At 44.1% G+C, this 19,962-nt stretch overlaps 1 protein-coding gene across 1 annotated transcript; it reads right to left on the reverse strand.

Moving 5' to 3' along the window:
• Nucleotides 1–490: 490 nt before the first annotated feature.
• Nucleotides 491–19,850, reverse strand: FAM13C (family with sequence similarity 13 member C). The gene is made up of 12 exons (XM_061565340.1): nucleotides 19,386–19,850; nucleotides 19,142–19,207; nucleotides 16,487–16,700; nucleotides 13,461–13,599; nucleotides 12,844–12,925; nucleotides 11,348–11,613; nucleotides 10,859–10,942; nucleotides 9,168–9,263; nucleotides 6,428–6,511; nucleotides 5,800–6,080; nucleotides 5,318–5,419; nucleotides 491–3,137 (listed from the first exon to the last, which is right to left on the reverse strand). The coding sequence occupies exons 1-12, from the start codon at nucleotides 19,774–19,776 to the stop codon at nucleotides 3,014–3,016; spliced, it is 1,929 nt and encodes a 642-aa protein (XP_061421324.1). The 5' UTR covers nucleotides 19,777–19,850; the 3' UTR covers nucleotides 491–3,013.
• Between the last annotated feature and the right edge of the window lie 112 nt (nucleotides 19,851–19,962).

A 19,962-nucleotide genomic window follows, 5' to 3' on the forward strand; every position in this document is an offset into this window, starting at 1 on the left:
ATTTAATAAAACACAAAGCTGTGCTGCACACAAACAGTAAGGAAGGCACAACTCCCATCACCACATGGCATCTACAATGCTCTGAAACTTGTCTATTGGGATGGCCAGTTTTCAACTCAAATTGACTTGGTGGCCTCACCATCAACACAGCCCCACGCTCGGTTTCCAAGCTGGTGGCTTAGACAGGGCTAAGAGTGCATTATATGCGGTGGTCACATGACGTGCATGCAAGGCATAATGGGAGTTACCTCCCTGCTGTTTGTGAACAGAACACATTTGTATTAAATATAAAGTCCAATTGTCTTATTCTTATTGCATTACATCTGCCTTAAACACCCATGACCACGTGCTTGTCTAATAATTAATAATTTCTGCATAGCCCTTGCTACATGCTTGTTCTCTAATTATTGTATTGATACAATTGATAGCTGCAGAAAGGTACACGCTCTGAATATGATTAGGCTCTGTCTTGGAAACACTGACAGCTCTGTTATATATATATTTTTATTGCATTAAAGACTTAGGTCAAACACAAAATCTCAGCGAAAGTTTAATGATGATGCCGCAGCCGCCGCCACCGCAAGCGGCCGCGCCTCCGCCATTAACGTGCTCAGCAAACACGAGCGACTCCGATAACGCAGAAAAAAAGTGATCCGTGCCATTTGCAATTAATGCCCTTCACAATGGAATGACGTGAAAAGACGAGAACACGCAACAAAATGTCGAATATTTAACATACAAAAATACCCTCTTCAAAGTGCCAAGAGCTAAAGTGATCTGGAAGAGTTTAACTTGGGGTATCAAGTGTGTTCTATATTGTCCTTATAAAAACAGCTGATTAAGCTGCAGCAGAACCTAATGCGATTACATATTGTAACACTCCACCACTTATGTCCAACCGCAGCAGAATATTCACCGTTGTGCACAGCACAAGACCCATCCCACAATGCTGCGCTGCCTCGATCCTCCGAATTTAAATTTTGCGCACAAAAATTAATCTGAGGATCTTACAACATGCAGTCTCGACAGCCTCTACAGTGTCTGCTGCAGCCTTGAAAAAAAAGGCACATTTTCTAATGATGTAAGTCTCAATGCATCATTACGGGGTGGGGGTTCTTTGCCTTTAACACCAAAACCTGTTCTTCACTAGAAAATAAAACCTTCACGCATGCTTGGAGATGAAAACCTGCGTTGCGCAATAAGCAGATACGTTACCTCGGCGAAGGTGTTTGAACAGCCCGAGGACTTGGCGTTCCCATGCCAATCGGCAAAGTGGGTGTTCAAGAGGCCTGAAGCTTTGATTCAAAGTACCCCTTCTCCTCCTCTGTCCGTACTACACAAGTGAAAGTGTGCACTCGCTCTTCAAAGTTGTCCCCTACAGGTTGCGAGGGCAGGCCACTCTTCCATGGCCTGGTCTAACGATCTGGGTGTGCACTCCGCGATTAACAAAGTGGCGTTTGCTCGTCAGAGGTGTGCATGCATGGCCCAAGCGATGTAGAATTCACAGGGATACAAATAAATAGAATCAGATGATTCCTTTAGCACACAGACATGTTACAATCATTGGACATGGCCCATTTTGGCCATTTAAAAGCATCTCCAGATAACTAACACCCGCGCTTCACACCCATCCAGTTTTAAGACTTGTTTTTGCAAGTTTTTCTATTTCAGAAAACCTGCTTCTAATAATATTTTTGTCTCATTTTTTGCTTCATAAAGGAGGTAACAGCATTACAGGGTGTCCATTGAGGTGATTATTATAAATACATATATAATTGGTCAATAGCTTAAATAAAGTCAATAAAACTCGACACACTTAATAGAGTGAGGATTTACAAGTTTCATCCCTTAGGTTCCACGTGTCCACCAAAGGCAATGACATCGCATTGAAACTTGAGTCTCAAGTGTTTGCCCACATATCAGCTGCAATTGCATCCATCATGTGCTGATGAAAATTACTCAAGTTTTTTTTTTTTGCAATAACTTTACCTTTCACGTAATCCATGCAGCTCAAAATTGCTGACTGTAGTTGTTCAATAATGGATGATACCTCAATGGACACCCATGTACATGAAAGACTCTTGTGTTTGGCTGTTGCGTATTTTCTCAGCCCTTGTTGGTTTTCAAAGAAAATAAAAGTCCTTTCAAAGAAAATAAAAGTCCGTTAAATCTGACAAGTCACAATAGCTGACGCAGCATTACGGTCAGAAACACACCCTGTCTTGAAAAGACGTAAGCTATCAAAGTCTTTGCAGCTTGTTGTTTTTATTTTATGGCTTCTACAACCACCAATCTGTAAAGTAATAAATAGTGCATTGCATAATCTCAGTTGACGTCAAACAGGGCTGGCAAATTCTTGATCGTGGCCAGTCGTAACTTAATCTGTAGACATTCCATCAACCTCGCTGGATTACGTCAATACGATTTCGACCAGCCAAGTGCTGCGTCGACAGATGGGCCTCCAATATCTTGCTGCAAGTGGTTTTGGTGTGCATAGCCCATCGCGGGAACCCATCATAGCTTCAGACACAACCGATGTCGCAATGTCGAATGAAAAAAAACCACCTCTTGCTTGTAGAAATTAATTTGTTTTTTTACCATTCATTTGTTTTCAGACCTTCTTTCCTCCACGTAGTTTTTAGAAATACAACCTGCATGCAGTTCACATCTCCAAACTCTTGTGTGGATACCCCAATACAAAGCCTTAAGTAGTAACTGGGGGGTGGGGGCATCTGGCTTTCTTGGGCACGTATCTTCATTGTACCTGCCATGCACCCACCTACCCTTCTACCCACGTAACGGGGGGGGGGGGGGGGGGGGTGACATCGTGTCTCTCTCCCAGGGATCCGCTGCTGAGTTTTTCCTTCGTGATTTTATTTCATTTATTTTTCTCGATGTTGAAGCGGGGCTCGCGATCCTCACGAGCTGCTCGCCGTACCCCCGCGACATATGCGTGGCGAGGGCGGAACGGGGGTCCAGGCCGTGCAGTACGCACGCACGCACGCGTGCAGCATCATACGCCCTTGCAGGCGTCGTGCTTGGTGATCAGTGCCTCCAGCAGTCGCTGCTTGGCCTTCACCTGCTTGTACTCCTTGTACTCGTCCTCCATGGACAGCCGGTCCTCCTTCTGAATGTTCCTGCAGAGCGAACGAGATAACACGGAGATTGTAATGTTGGGCCCCTACACTGCTGCTAACCTGTACCCCGATATCGGCAACATTCCTGCTCAGCTCATCCAAAGGCTTTGCATTCATAATTCCACAACTGTGCCTACAACATAGGCCTGGTTACGTTTCTTGCATTGACCATATCCTGTGAACATTCCTGTGCAGATAACTGTGTTAAGTTTCACAGCTACGTATATTCTGCGCGGGTTACACCTCTGTATATCTTAATGACTCAAGTGGAAAGTATAAGCATGACAACATGAGCTTTGCATGTAGCATGCAGGCCTTCCTCCTAGATTTTGTAAGCCAAGTGCAGGTGACCCCCGACTTACGACGGCTCCACTTGCTACCCCCCGCTTTGACGACCTTTCTTTAATTTTTTGTAAATTATTTTTATTGATACAACCACAGGGAGGGGGGGTTGTACAACTTCCACAACAGCTGAGTGGTGCATAGCGGGATTGGCGGCTCAGATAGACAACCAACGCGGACGTGTAGGACCATAGCGTTATGTGGTACGTGCGTCAGATCCATTTTCTTTGAGGAAGGAAGGGGAAAAGATGGGGGGAGGGAGTCGGTCTCATTTCAAGTTCAATCAAGTAAACTCGGGGTCTCTGGAGTGGCATTCACGAGGCATTCAGTTTCAGACTCGGGTGTTCTAAAGCAGTTATGGCGAATAGGGAGTTATTCCAGAGGGTGAATGAGGGAGCCCCATGATTCTTCATGGAGCTCGGAATGGTCTTTCTAACTGAAATGTTAAATGCTTGGAGAAGGGTGTGGTGGTGCCTGTTTTCGACCTTATAGTAAGATCCCCACAGTAACGACCAGAACTCGTATCTACGACCGCCTAATGACTGCTACCGACGCCGAGTCGATTGGTGACAACTTTTTTCCCGCCTTTCGCTACGTATAAAAAGAGGAAATGTGATACACACGCTGAAAAGTACATATGCATTTATGTTAATGTTTGTTTTTACTTAATAAATGTGTGTAATAGTTATGTTAAGTAACAATAAACGTTTGTTCGGGTTATTGCCATTTATTTTCGTGGTCAATTTTGGTATTTTTATTGTATGTCATGGGTTTCCAGGAACGGAACCCCAATGTGTAACATTGCGCCCCACGGGACATGAGGGTTCGACTTACGACGACCTCGACTTGTGGCCGCCGTACAGGAACCAATTAGATTGTAGGTGAAGGGGTCGCCTATAGTGAATCTGTGACTAAATAGCAAAATCATCTCCTCCTGAGGGCTTTAAAAATAACATTAAAGACATTGTTTATTAATTGTATTTGCTAGAAGCTATTAGGTTTGTTTCTCTACAGGAATTAATTGGAAGTTGTAAATTGTAAACGTTTAGCCTGTGAAATATCAGCAGGTATGTGAGATTGTAATTAAAGTTAAAGTTATCATTCACCCACACAACAGAATATGCCAGTGAATAAGGAAATGTTACAAACATGTTTTCATTACTTCATTATTAGGCATGCAATAATTAATCAATTCATTGAATACAATAGGTTCTCTGCTGATCACGATACACGTAAATTTCTCAGTAAAAAAAGTATCATATTTACAAGTTGGTGCAAAATATATGCGCATAATAGCTTTAGGCTAATGTAAAGAATGAGTGAGAACAAGACAGAACCAAACAGATAATAACACATTCCTGCGGAGGGAGCTGGTAGGAACGTTGGGTTGCTCGGTCAATGGTCAGGGTCAACGGAGGCGTGGTGTATTCCGCAAATATGCCCAACTGTGAGGGCGGGCACAAGCCGGCGTGAGTAGGTTAAACGTTGAGTTTTATAAGGGCACCACGGGGTGACCAGCCCCTCCCCTCCCCACCCAGCCCCACCTCTCCCACCCAGCCCCTCCCCTCCCCACCCAGCCCCTCCCTGCACGACGGACACAATAATACCCTGTGGGCTGGTGTAACCAGGAGGTTCCTACCAGTATAAATGGGACAATACCAATTATACAACACAGAATCGATTCTGTAATCGAATCGTAAATTAATCGTGACTGTTCATGGATTTTAGGGGGGGGGGGTGAATCAATCTATGTCTACAAAATACTGAGACCAGGCCTCACACACGCTTAACTCCGAATGCCATTTTTGAGTTGAGTTTTCTAAAAGCACCTGACTTGCCTTGCATTTTGTCTGTAGAAGTGGTCCTCAAAGTCACGCAGGGTCTTCCGAAGATGGCGCTTTTCTGCCTTCGTCTCCCTCAGCTGCTCTAGGAGCTCGGAGCTAAGAGACAAACAAAAACGTCGCATCGTTAATACGAGTCAACTGACCTTTTGAACAATGGTACAGACTTATATGTCTCCCTCATTGTTGTCTCACTCAGCTGATATAAAAACGAACACCTAAAGTAATTTGTATTCGTCATATTCTCACGCAGTTACGTTGTTGGCAGCAGAAGACTGTGCAATAAAATCCTTTGTTGTGCTATGCCTCTATGCTCACAAGACAATGCCACCTGCCTTCAACCCATACTAATGGTGTAGTCAAAGTGTCCAAATCAAAACCTAATGGTTGCGAGTTAAAATCTTGAACACGGGTTGTCTATGATCACGATGATCAAAATCAGCACAACCTTTAGGCTTACACCGGTATGCGACACTCACAGCGAGAGCGAGTGGACGTTGGAGATAGCACTGCTCATGCCGGATGCCTCCTCCATGAGTGGCGCGTACCCCTCCGCATCGCTCTCGTCCTCCGAGTGGCTCAGGAAGAAGAGTTGACCCCGACAATCCCCATCTCTTTCGGGAAGCTCTTCCTCCACCTCCTCTCCCACGTACTCTCCTTGGTCTTCCATGGACCCTCCCTCATTTTTTCGTTCCTTGTCCAAAGCCGTCCATCCATCGGGACATCCCCGCTGCACGTTGCCAGCATCCTCCATCTCCTCCTGCAAGCGGGATGATTGGAAGACAGGTAAACAGGAAGGCAGCTGTAACACACGCTCAAATGCAAGTCACCGCTCTTGACCGACCCTTGGCGGGAGTCAGCCATTCAACCCTAAGCCTGACCGCATGCTCGTGCCAAAGCAACTCGCGTGACATGTACCCTGGGTGGCTCTCACATGTTTTCCCACGCAATAACAAATGTATAATTGGCTTGTGTTACATCAGCGAGTCGCGTACGTAGGTCGAATAATGTGACCTTCATTCCACTGTGGTCAACAGCTGCAGCTTCACGACATTAACCTTGGTCGTTACTTGAAGCTGGATGCGTTAGGCGGGAAAAGATGAGTACCTTAATGTCGTCAGAGAACTGTGTGGTCTGTCCTTCGATGATTGGTCTGAGTAGGATGTGACGACGCAGGCTGGCGGGGGAGCCCTGCAATGAAAGTGCACAAGGAGAAAAATGTCAGCACCGAGTTGCCATTGATGGCTCCTACACATCACAATGCATACACATCACAATGCGTGCACATCTAATTCTTATTTATGAACTGATTATGTTTGTTTATCCAACAAGGCCTCACTGAATCTCATGACTCTTTTTTAAGAGGGTCCTCCAAATATATTTTTTAGTAGCGGGTGATGATTATTAAGTGTATCTCAATTGATAACTTTATGGGTAATCTTTCAAATTTTGAAAATTTGGACCACGATGTCGTCACACAATGGCCTCCTCTTGTTAATGGTGTTACGGCATCTTAAACATGCACTCTGAAGCAGACGGTGCATACTTTTGGTTCATACAAATCGCGGTAATAACCAGGGAGGCCACCGGAGTGAACCGTGAGCCTCTGCAACAAGCTACGAATGCACTACCACTAGGCCACATCACCTCCGTACTTTTGTACTTATGCTTGCAAATATTTGTGCGGCATCTTGGAATGCGATCACGTACAGATGATACACACATTCACATGGTACTGTAATTATAATGAGTTTGTTTTGTAAAAAAAAAAACAGTTTTAACATTACTCAAGGTGCTGCAACACCTTGGGACACAGGAGTGCTAAACTTTGATTGGGTTGCTATTCTGTTTAATTATTTTCACTGGCTTTAATTGCTGTTCATTGTAGCTGCCTGTGCAGATTACTGAGTGTAGTATAAATAACCTCAAATGGGATAAATATTCAGAAATGCATTGAACGAGAGCAAAAATGAGAATTCGGGTGGCGGTGGTGTTTGGAGATTAGTCCATTGTTATAATCAATCAGTCCATCCGTCCACATGAAACTTTGAGTACAGTTTCATGTGCACAAAATACTATAAACCAGGGGTCTCCAACCCCCGGGCCTGTTTGGAACCGTGCCGCACAGCAGGAGGTGAGAGCGGTGAGTCCGCGCGTGGCCCACCCATTATTTACCACTTCCATCCGCGCCTCTTTCCCGCACTGCGCACTTGTCTCAGTCACAGTTTTGGCGAGCCCACAAGCTGCTAACCCTGGCCAAGATGGGTAAAAAAAACAAACGTCGCTGGAGAGCTTCTTTGAACAGGGGGAAAGACCCAATGATGAAGGCCCCCCCCCCCCCCCCCCCCCCCCCCCCCGGTGCGTGAAATCGGTCCCTGGTGCCAAAAAGGTTGGGGACCGCTGCCATAAGCAATACCCAAAAGCATTTAACGCATTATGCAATTTACAACATATGACACCAATTGCAAAACTGTTATAGCGACAATAAAAGTTTTAAACTTTGACAAAAATCAGTTGTTTCCCATTTACGGCTATTGCATGCCAGGATGACACATTGTCACATGCAAGCTGAGCTGCACACCGAGTTATTTTAAAACGCCATGCGTCTCTGGGACGATTATCAAAGGAACATTCCAATTAATATCTCGTGGCGCACTTTCCAGAAGAGACACGCAGATGAGAATCTGGCACAGATGTAGGTTTATGCTGATGAGAAGCCAATGGTGTACACACTTTGGAGTTGTGTCTGAATGGAAGCTGCGTCTCAAAATAAGCTGTCATCAATAATACAAATGAGCCACAATATGAGATGGTAAAACAGCAATGTCCTTTGTTTTCCCAGTTATAGTCAAGTAACATGTATGGATAGTTAACTGTCGATTACCCATGGGTGAATTAGTTGTGGATTAACGGAGCTTGTGAAAAAAGTGATACATGTGTTACGTGGACACGAGTTTCATTGTAAGTCACTCCTCACTCGTCGAGGCGAAGTAAAAATGCTCACGTGAATGCAAGCAAACCGATTACGCTTAAGAAGCAATAAAACAGGTGAGACAATCTACGTTTTCAACCCCATTCTACGAAGTTAAACAATAAATACGTTTCCATACCCAAATATAATACATTTTGCATTATCTTTGTTTTTGTTTTATACAGGCCACCTCTTCTCCCATGACACTGAATGACTGAGAATTAACTGTACCGCCAAACTCAAAACAGCACTAGACTGGGGCAATGCAAAACTACTTTGGAGGCCGAGAGCCAATGGTGCAAACTCCACATTGCCTCGACAGGGCCCAGTGTAATAGGACAAATACCAACTGTAGGGAGTAAACGGGTATCCTGACCCAGAGATGCTGCCCTCCCCATTAAGAGTATCCCTTTTTGCCTCGTTTTTGCTGAACACAGTAGGAATGGAGGCTGGGGTGGAGGACTCGAAGTCAGACATTGAACCACCATAGCAAAAATCTGATCGTCGTTGCTCTCAGGGGGGAAATGGAAAGGAAAAAAGGCTGATCTGGATATAGCATTTGTTATTTTTCTCAATTTAATTGGGTAATATTCCACACCCATCCCCCCTTCCCCTTCCCCGTTCTCCCCCTTCCCTAGTTAACCCACTGCTCCCAGCCATTATCCCTACTATTGTAGAGTGCTGAACGCGGGTAACTTTAAATCGGCCCCCATTTGTGGTAGAAATACTCAAGAGGTTGCGGCTGGACCGAGCATGTTGTGCACACGTGGAATGTATCCCCGGTGCGAATTCTGTTCAAGAAGTAGAACAAATAAGAAGTCTCCCTTCTCTGGCTTTGCCTCTACGCCCAACAGGAGTCACTGCTGCCACACTCACGATGATTGGGAAATTGCGCGAGCGTGTGAGGAGCTGCTTCACCATGCGGTAGCGCTCGTACAGTGGCTTCAGCAGCTGCTTCTCCTGCTTGCTCACCTGGGAGGAGAGAGCAATGGGGAATTCAGTACAACACGCGCCCTGTAACATGGCACACATCTGTTCTTTTAATATCCGAAAGAAAAACCATCTTATTTTTAGAACAAATAACAAAACTTAAAACATTCATCGATAATAATGCACTAAGAGGGAAAATATATATATTAATAAAATAGGTGATGTTTTAACAAATGTTTAATGTTTATAAGCCACGCTCATTTATAACTTTCAGCTCGGGTTCAATTTATTTTAATTTTCTATAAATGTATTCGCAATTATTCTTTGCCAATAAAAGTTGGTTTTACATACCACTCCGAAATTGTCAGAGTAAACATTGCAGCCCTCTCCCTGGTATACATGTTCTGCCACAGCAGTTACCGGAGTCTGCGAGTATTCATTGCACCTCTGATGCTCGTTCATGCGAACACTGAACTTTCATACTGTCTGACAAACATAGCACTTATACTCTTTGGTTTTTTCGGTAAAGTCACGTAGGCAAAAAATAATAAAAATGAAAACAACTAAATTAAATCACAAATTAAATCAATACAAATGAGAACTAAATTTTAGTTGTTCTCATTTTTTAATCATTCATTATTTTTATTTAATTGATTTAATTTGTGATTTAATTTTGTTGTTTTCATTTTTATTATTTTTTACCTATGTGACTTTACTGAAGTCATGAAAACTTCAAATCTAGAATATGGCACTTGCCACAAGTGCACATAATGTGATATACACTGTCGAATGACAATTAGAGCAAGCTATCTCTAACTGGTGTTAACATATGCTGTATTTTATTTAGTGCCAAATCAAATTTTTATTTCATGTTCATTTATAAAGCTAGCAATTTGATTAGTGAATCCACCAATAAACGGGTAGTTAAATTGTTTCAACAATTAGATCTGTTATTTATTTATTTATTTTGCTATTATTACTTAAATCTCGCAATTGTTCTGGTTTATTATAGTAAATATTATCTTTAACACACAAATTTAGCCAGATCATGATGTAGCCTCACCCAAAAATAAATTATGAATCATTGAGGAATGTGTTCAGTTTCTGATTTTTGCTCATAGACCATTGCAATTTTAAGTGTGTTAATATATATGGATTATGATAAAAAAAAATTATATTTATTATGAAAATTATTTTTAGCGGTGATGACATGACCAAGTAGTAGTGCATTCGCCACTTAATGCAGAAGTTCACAGTTCAATTCCAGAGGCAACCCTGATTAATACGGTGGGGGTATTAACCATCATAATACTCGCCTTCTGCTTCATAGTGGATGTTAAAGATCCCCTGGCATTATTCTCAAGAGAAGGCATCAGGGTCCAAATTTGCCAAATTAAAAAATGACCTACAACTGACTAATTTGATATTACACTGCAGCAATCATTGCACCCTACTGGCAGACTGATGCCTGTTTGCAGGCCATGTCCTGAGTCACCTTTTGCCCACAGAGACAGCTGCTCTTGGGGGTCCCCTTCCAAATGTTAGAGATGAGATGTGATGTACAGCGCTGCGACAGCCCGGCATATAGGTTGCTATATTATCAATGTTATTACTTCTTAACTTCATTTGACACTCACCGGCCTTCCGTGAACATTCTCGAATTGCAGCAGTCCTTTCTGCAGGGCGGTTTTTTCAGCTGCAATTTGATCTCTGGTCATGGCCTGCAACATTCATAATGGTTAAAGTTAAGATTCATTTTTTAATCAATTAATCTGCAGCTGCTAAGTTGATTATTAAATCGTGGAATCGTGGCTTGTGGAGGTCTTCATCCAGCAGTGGATGACTATGGCTGAATAATTTTATGTCCTATACACTGCTGGATGAGAGTCCTCCCCATGCCATGTAAGTGGTAGGGGTTAGCTGATTAAACTTTACCACTCAGGTCAGCTGGTGAAGGGGCAATGTTCAAAGTGATCACCAAACCAACAGCAGCACTCAAGGGATTTCAGGATTAGTAACTCTGACAATGAACAAAGTCATGCAATAGTATGCTTCTCTCACTATACTATTGCCTATCATGTGTTATGATTAAGACATTTCCAAAGCCACATGGGGCCAGGGCTCACCGTCACGTCCTCAGGCCTCTGCTCCTCATTGCGCTTCTCGCAGATTCTCTCCATGATGCTCTGCAGCGTCATGGCCATGACCTCATTTTCAGCAGCCTTCCTGCTAAGCTCCTCCCCGGCCTCCTCAGCAGACTCCACCTTCCCATGGCAGGTCCGGCAGCCCGAGTCCACGTGTCCCCGTGAGCCAAAGCTCTTGGGTAGCGTGTTGCTTCTCCGTCGCGTGTTCGCATCGACGTTCTCCTCCACGGACTGCTGCAGCTTCAGCTCTGCTTGACGTGCGCACGCGCGACACAAAAAATAGTGCCGCTCAGCACCAGCTCGGGCTGTAGCAGCGCCCGTGACTCATCCATCTGGGTCTATTACAGTTACAATACAATGTGGATTAAAATAGCATCTCAATGCCATCACATCCAAAGAAACAGTAGGCATATTTATTTATTGTATATAAAGTAAGATGCAGTCAGTTATAGCCAGAGGTAAAAATGAAGGCCTTGCACCTGTAGGCATAGACTTTAACAGGGAGCCAACAGCACTGATAGTTTGGAGAAGGGAGTTCTCTACTGTAGGGCCGAAGAGGAGAATGAGCAACCTCCCAATGACCAGAAGGGTGACTGGCAATTTCAACAGAAGTCTTTGGTTGCTGGAGTGGAGAGTGAGTAGTGGGGAATCCAGAGAGATGAGTGTGGAGAGGTAAGCAGGGATTAGTCTATGGAAAATTTGTAAGATGGTGTGATCTTAAAATTGATCCAGGATTGATATGGGAACTCATGCGGATGGGTGGTGCTTTGACAGAATGCTCTATATGCAATGTGGAGGATCTGTGGTAAATGCAGCTCAACCCATCAGCATGCAGCCAGGATTGATAAAATAAGTAGTAGTACCTTGTAAGAAGTCAACAGTGGTTGGCCTATCCAGACTGGAACCTAATCTCAGTGCCAATTAGAAAATTGCAATTCTCATGAAAGCAAGGACATGCTTTTACTTTGATTTGTTTATTGAAATGTTGCACCCTAATGTGTGGAAGTAGTGAAACATACTGCTGTTTTGAAAAACACTGCCACCAATTAGTATTGGTAATGGGGCCTTAGGAATGTGATAATGGGTGTACTAAATTGGCGTGACGTAACTATACATGCGAACAAGATAGGGTTAGCGTTAGAACTACCAAATGCAAAGTGACTGCAGCACCATTTTTCAGAGCAGTGGTGTTTCGCAAGCACAAGCGTACGGTTCTCCTTGGGCATGTAAACAGATATGGAGGATAACAGATTACCATAATTGGCCTTGCAAACAGGAAGTAGGGGCCATCCATTCAACAGGTGGATTGACGGTGTAAAGGAGAAAGGTTTAAAATTAAACATGCAGGGCTGGCTACAGAAAGCAATCGTCATGACCACAGAAAGCAAGAAGTGGAAAGAGTTTTTTGTTCAGTTCATAGTCAGCCGTCATTGTGACGACCAAAGGAAGAAATTTAACCGTGAGGGTCCGATGCTCACCCTTCATCTGCCGGCGAGACTTTGCAAGGTCGTTCATCCACTTAAGCACTTCTGGGGTGGCCGCCTTATCACTATGTGAAGGCTTGGAGGAGGAGGGAGAAGGGAGGAGGAGAAACGTGTTACTAAACAGCACAGTATGAATGTCATGGGAGTTTAACTTCAACAGAAATCTTACATCTACAAGCAATTACGTCTCTTGATTTTCTCAAACTTACTCATCCAGTTGCCTTAACACAGCAACAAGACATTCTATGCACATGGGCTGAAGAATTACATTTTCCAAGATGCAGTCTTCAGCAGCTTATAGCAAAGAACTTCACAAACGCATATATATTAGATTTATTTATTACCAGATGGGAGCCCGTTTATGCATAAGTCCCTGTTGAAAGGTAAACATCACCAGCCATCATCCCTTCTAGTGACATGTCCCACCCAAGGCAACTACATTTTCTTAACAGTCAATAAACGACTAATCCAACAGCCATCACTGATTCTAGCGATGTGTCCCATCAAATACCGACGGACTTGCTAAGCTATAGCACACACAGAAGGTGGGTGACCCACGTGTCCACCATTCATGCGATTATGCTGGAGGTAGCCGAAGGAGCAGCACTCACCATGTACCTCCGCTCCCCCTCAAAACGCTCCTCAAAGTGGTGGATCTTCTTCTTGAGGGCCTGGATCTTGCGAGCGAGACGAACCATTGCTGCCTCATCCATCTCCTCCCGGCACGAGCCCAGCGAGGAGCTTCGTCTTCTGGTTCAGAATGAATACTTATTAAAAACTCGATCTCAGCGTTTACCCTCATACACTCAATTGCAATGAGTATGTAGGTGTAATTGATGGCACCGGTGGAATAGTGCCACAGTGGTTAGCACACTGTGCTGTGAACCTGCCATCCTGTGAACCTGTCATCCTGTGTTTGATTCTTGGCCACGGCTAACAGTGACAAATGATATCTGAACCAGTCTTGACCAATCCCTATTTTTCACAAACCCACACTAACCATCATGGTGAAGTATGGTCAAACAACCCCCACAACCAACATGGTGGGGGGAGGCCTTCATTCAACAGTGGAATGACAAAGAGCTATGGCAATTGAAGATAATAAACTCACCATTCTTCATATGAATATTTCACAATGCCACTACGCATGTTGCGTTCATTCCATTCTCTGCAAATACATGTCTTATCTATGTAGAAATATACGTGAAAGAATTTAATCTGCAATGGTAATTATACAATGAAAATGCACTGACAGAACTAAATTGCCGAGTTACAGGATGGAAAACTGCAACCTTTGTCACTGTCTGTGGCTTAAAAGTACACCAATCACTGGCACACCACCAGCATTATTAAGGCTGCCTTATCCTTTAACAATGTATCCAGCAAAAGCTTTTTGCAGAACAACTCTTTCCTCCGAAAAGCCATTCCCAAAACGCTGGCTTCTTACATTTCTTACATACGAAAAGGCAGTATGAATGATAATGACTTCTGGTGGAATGTTGACAACCTATGTTTATTACACCGACTGCCAAAGTCAGACTCTTTTAGTTCTACATGAAGTTGCAACCTTCCCAGCAAAGATGTCAGGTTCCTACCTAAACACTGACAAATATACACACATTTTGGTAACAATGTCACACAATTGGACGTAGCAATTTAGAAAAAAAAACGCATAAACATATCCTGTATGTATCCATTACACTGGCAACGAAGCATACTAGTCATATGCATGACTAATTAAAGTCGTAACTCAGAAATGATCTATCTCTATTTACACGCTCCTAGGTAACCAGGTGTTAGAAGCCCAAAGGTTAAGCGTTTGCAATTCACCTTCAAAACCCTTGCGAGGGCAACCGGCACATCGCTCGTTAATTAATTCCCACATTGATTAATTGGGTCACTTTTAATGGAAGGCACGCGGAGGCAAGTTCCGCGTGTGGCATGCGCGGAGACGATGACAGAGGCACGTGGTATACTCATTTGTGCACGTATGTACTGCTATTTCATTTTACTCACTGTGAATCATTTTCATGAAGTTTAAATAAATAACTCTTTGGTTATTTCGGTAAAGTCACGTATAAAGATAAAATAATAAATGAAATACTAGCATACGACGTTTCGATTGCAACACAAGCAATCATCATCAGGTAAAAATGAAATAGAGGCACCTATGTTTGTTCTCTCTCTATGTATCTCTGTGATATCTGTCTGCTTATATGCCTGTCTATATGTCTCTGGTTCTGTGTTTTATCTCTGTCTCAAATTTAGCATTCTCAGGAAGAACGTAATCAATCAGGTAGGGTGTTGACTGTTATGTTATCTGACTCTCGGTTGTATTACATTACATTTCTAAGTATACTAGATTTGTGTTTCTGTTTCATTTATACCTGATGATGATTGCTTGTGTTGCAATCGAAACGTCGTATGCTAGTATTAAATTTATTATTTTATCTTTATACGTGACTTTACCGAAAGAACCAAAGAGTAATTCCTGCAGTCACAAAAGCTCCAAATTAAGTTTAAATAAATAACATGACTGGCTAGCAATTATGTGCGTGTGTATGTATGTGTGATTACAGTAAGGCCTCAAATGAGTACCTGTTGCCACTGGGGAGACAAAGGTGGGCAGGCATGGTGCTGGCCACCCACCCCCCTCGTGAGCTGTGTTGGCCTCTATACGTGCTAGCTAACAGCACTTTCCCCAACAGTATGTTAAGGCTATAGAGGGATATTTGTCTTTTTGTGGAATGGGAAGTGGTAGTATCGTTGTTATTATGATGTGCTATGAAATGTGCGACCCGAGTTCGATTCTTGCTCACAACCAAAATCAGTGACAAATATTTGAAGTTCTTCTAGTCCTCCCCTAGGTCGACTTCGACCTTAAATGAGTACCTTGGGAGACAACGATGGCTGGGCATGATGCTAGCCATCCACCCCTTCATGTGCAGTGCTGGCCTTAACAGGTGTTCGCTCAGAACACTTGCCCCAATGGTCTGTTTAGACAAAGACAAACAGTCCTCGTCTTTGTTGTAATACATAACACATTCTTTACCACCTGCCTGCAGACCTTTGTCGCTATACTGTACATGACTTTAAAGCACCCCTAGCTTAGCACAAGCCACGTCGAAACGTAATCACCACTTAGTATGTGTTGTGTAGTTAATGTATTACACTACATTCTCAGCAGGCCGAGTTAGATTAGTTAGCTATCTGTGTATTGGGCCGTCCCTAAGTTGACTCAGACCTAAATGAACACCATGTTACAGTGTATGGACATCAGCACTGGTGAGAAAAATGTAAAGAGGTGGAACTGCCCAAACCACTCATTGGTGTCCATTTCCAGCTTGAATAGGTGCTCACGAACAGCATTTGTTATGTCTATATGACTGTTTAAGAAGGATCTATATGTGTACATGCGCAGTTGTGTGTGAACTGGTCATGGGCCTCCCCTAAGTCGCAATAAATAAAGACCTGGTGCAGTGTGTAACTATGAGCACTGTGGAAACAATGGCAGTCAAACATAGCTGTTGCAACACCACCCCCACGAACAGCACTTGCCCCAACAGCCGATGTAGGCTTCACAAGGGGGACCCTTCTCGTTGTGTGTGTGTGCGTGCGTGCGTGTGCCCATGCTGACCTAACAAAGTTGTGCAGGCTGGGGGGCGATGGGGGGGCCTCGATGTCACAGATAAAGCGCTGCTCCTCCCAGGGGTGGCAGGAGCGGTCCCTCTGGGAGGAAGGTGGCGTGGAAGCGTCTCTGTCGCCGAGCATCAGGCTCGACAGCAGCCAGGAAACGCGAGCTTCCCCGTCACCCTCCATCCCCCCTCTCCATGAGCGGCACGTGATCGGTTCTGAGGACACGGGCACCACGAGCATGTACGTCACACACGCACACGTGAATATATGCACCGACATACAAATGAGCGTACACGCACTTGCAAGCACATCCCCGCATGCACACAAACGCACATGCACAAACACACACACATAAATACAACACGCACAAATACGTACAGGCAAACATTGACATACACACAAAGCCAAACGCACAAATATGAACGAGCAGGGACAAAGACAAAGACCCCCCGTGTTGCCTTAACAAACTGTAGGGGCGAGTGCTGTTAGTGAGCACCTATGAAAGCTGGCACAGCAGACGAGGGGGTGGGTGGTCAACACCACGCCCGACCGCATTCGTCTCCCCGGTGGCGATGTTTTACACACCGCATCAGGTACTTATTTGAGGCTGAGTCGACTTAGCAGAGGCCCAGAACCGATTCAGATAATCGTTACTGGTGTTGGCCGTGAGCGGGAATCGAACTCGGATAACCGCTGCACCACCACTCCCCACAGGGACACATATGCATGCAGACATGCTATTCATGCATGTGCAACCATGCATACAAGATCAAAGGAAAATGTTGTTATCTCTACTATATACATGTATATGTACTTGGAATATTCATTACGTGACATTTGTATTCCACTCATATCTTAAACTGGATGGTCTGCAAAAAGCTATAATTTTTTTAAAATATGCAAATTCTTTGTGCATTCATTCACGGAATTTTTATCCAGCTCAACACAAGCGTCATCTGTCCTATTCGCCACAGTGTGCAGATGGATTTTAATTAACTATTCCCACTAATATGAAAGGAAAACCATAATCCCAAGGCAGTCAGATTCAAGCAATCTGGCAGTTTGTAATATAAAGTTTAAAGCTATATCGGATTATTGCAGTAATTGTGTCGCATAGCCTTTGGCTGCCAAAACAATGTGTCATTTTATGTGGATTATTGCACTGTGGGAGGTGAGTCATGGGCCATATTGATTCCTACGTATTTGATATAGCTTGCTCGATGCTTCCAGAGCGTTTAGCGTCATGTGCAACACACGGCCCTCCCATCACAGAAAAAGATCCCTCTATATCCTTAACAGATTGTTAGGGTAAGTGCTGTTAACGAGCACCTTTTAATGCCAAAATGCACACGAGGTGGGGGGGTGTGTGTGAGAACCACATCCACACCTAAAGGAGACAGGTTCAGATATATGTCAACATAATGTTGACTGTGAGAAGTGGAAATTGAAATTAGGTTTCTGGGTCGGAGGTTATTTCGCTCACCACGACACTACTGCTCCCCACCATTATGGTCGTTCGAGATCACACATACACACAACACAGGTCACCGCATCATGCCTGCAACGCATGCATTAACCCAGTGCTCTTCAGCTGACGCAGAACATTTTCTAAGAATAATCAACAGATTACAAAAGAAAATCCGCATTCGAGGATGTTATTTAAACAAAGGTTATACATTTTGAAATTAAAATGATTTGAATCATTTCTTCTGGGTGAGAGCTTTCCCATGGCATGTCGGCAATAGGTGTGTCTTGACTTGTTCAGATATCACTCACCACTGATGTTATATTAGTGCTTTACCCCCCTTCACCAACCCGTATTTGGGTGAAGTATGGCTAAACGTCCCCCGTGACCGATACGGCATGGGCCTGCCTTCATCCAGCAGCAGATTGACAAAGGATCGTTAATTAGTTATTTATATGCATATGTTATCATTACTTCTGATTATATGTAGAAATGTATGCATGGGTACGTGTTAAGTTCTATATAAATACTGCATTACATGCTATATTATATGAACAATCTATTACTTGATACAAAAACACACACGTACATACATAAGCATCAATGCAGATTACTTTAATATTTTTGGAATTGTGTTAATTGGATAACGCAATTATGTTCGCGATCTAGACGCCAAAGGAATGTTGCTTTTTTGTAAAAAAAATTCATTGTAAAATACATATGATGAGTGTTGTCTGATTCGTATCACCATAGTTATTATAATAGCTTTATTATTAAAACACTGTGAAGGGTATGACCGCTGACTAACAGAGAGTTGAAAGTTGATAATAAATTCTGAATGTGAGACAAATATTTTTACTGTTATTTTTTTAGATATGTACCGAGCATTTGTGCTCTGGGTTAACCCAACCACTGGTTTCAAAATTCGTTAATGATTAAAAATAAAAAATAAATCACAATCAGCCATGCTACGTTGGCATTACCACACGTGACAAGAGTGATGTTGCAGTGATGTCACTACCATGGTCCCGACGAAGATTTTCAAGTATTTCTTTGCTCATAAACAAAGCTTTAAATTTGTGTCGGATGGCATGGAGCAGAGCGCATAGACACATAGATAGAGAGTAACAAGGTGGTAATTTAGTATGAAGAGGAGGGGTCCCACAAATCGAGTGAGTGAGTGTGGCTCACCATCGCTCTCCTGGTGGAGGTACATTGTCGTGAAGTCAAGCACCGGGAACGAGTGGTGACAAGTGTCTAAAACACAAACAAGCAAATAAATAAATACATCAATAATGTATCCAGACAGAGGCAAGAATATACACCACCAATAATTCCAACAAACGTGCGCTCTTCCAACACCGTTATAAGAATGCAACAAAACAATAACACAGTGCAAAAAGTGCACGCACGGACGAACACGAGCTTCCCTTACCCGAGTCGCGTTCATGTTGGCGTGCATCGCTCCCAGCCACCACCACCAGCCTCTCCTCCTGGAGCATCTCCATGGGTGGTGGTCCATCATTCTCCTCCGTCTCCCAGACAACGTCCGGCCTGGGCGGGACGAGCCGCTCCATATCCACGGCGACCAGCTGAGTGGGAGGAGCCATCACCTCCTCGTCGGCCTCGTCGTTCTCCTCCTCCTCCTCCTCGGGGCTTTCCGTCGCACCCGACGACGCCTGGAAGCAGATGCAGAAGATCATTGCTGGTTTCCTGCGGCTGCCTTGCTTATGCGACGGTGCCCTGGCTCCCTTGCGTCGGCCCGAGGTCCAGGCGTGCACACGGGGGGCACGGCTCGTGGGAGGACGGTCCCCATGGTCGTGCATGGCAGCGGCGGCGGTGGTGGCGGCAGCAGCAGCGAAGGGGATGGCGCAGTGGCAGCCCCAGAGGTGCGGCACGCTCGTGTGCGCCCTTAAATACGACGACTGAGCTGCTGCTGCTGCTGCGTGACGCCAGCCACGGACAGCCCTGCAGTGACGTCAGGCGCGTGTGCGGTGTGGGAGGGGCGGCGG

This window comes from Lethenteron reissneri, chromosome 34, assembly GCF_015708825.2.
Source record: "Lethenteron reissneri isolate LAM-NWPU_2019-01 chromosome 34, ASM1570882v1, whole genome shotgun sequence".
Taxonomy (NCBI): domain Eukaryota; kingdom Metazoa; phylum Chordata; class Hyperoartia; order Petromyzontiformes; family Petromyzontidae; genus Lethenteron; species Lethenteron reissneri.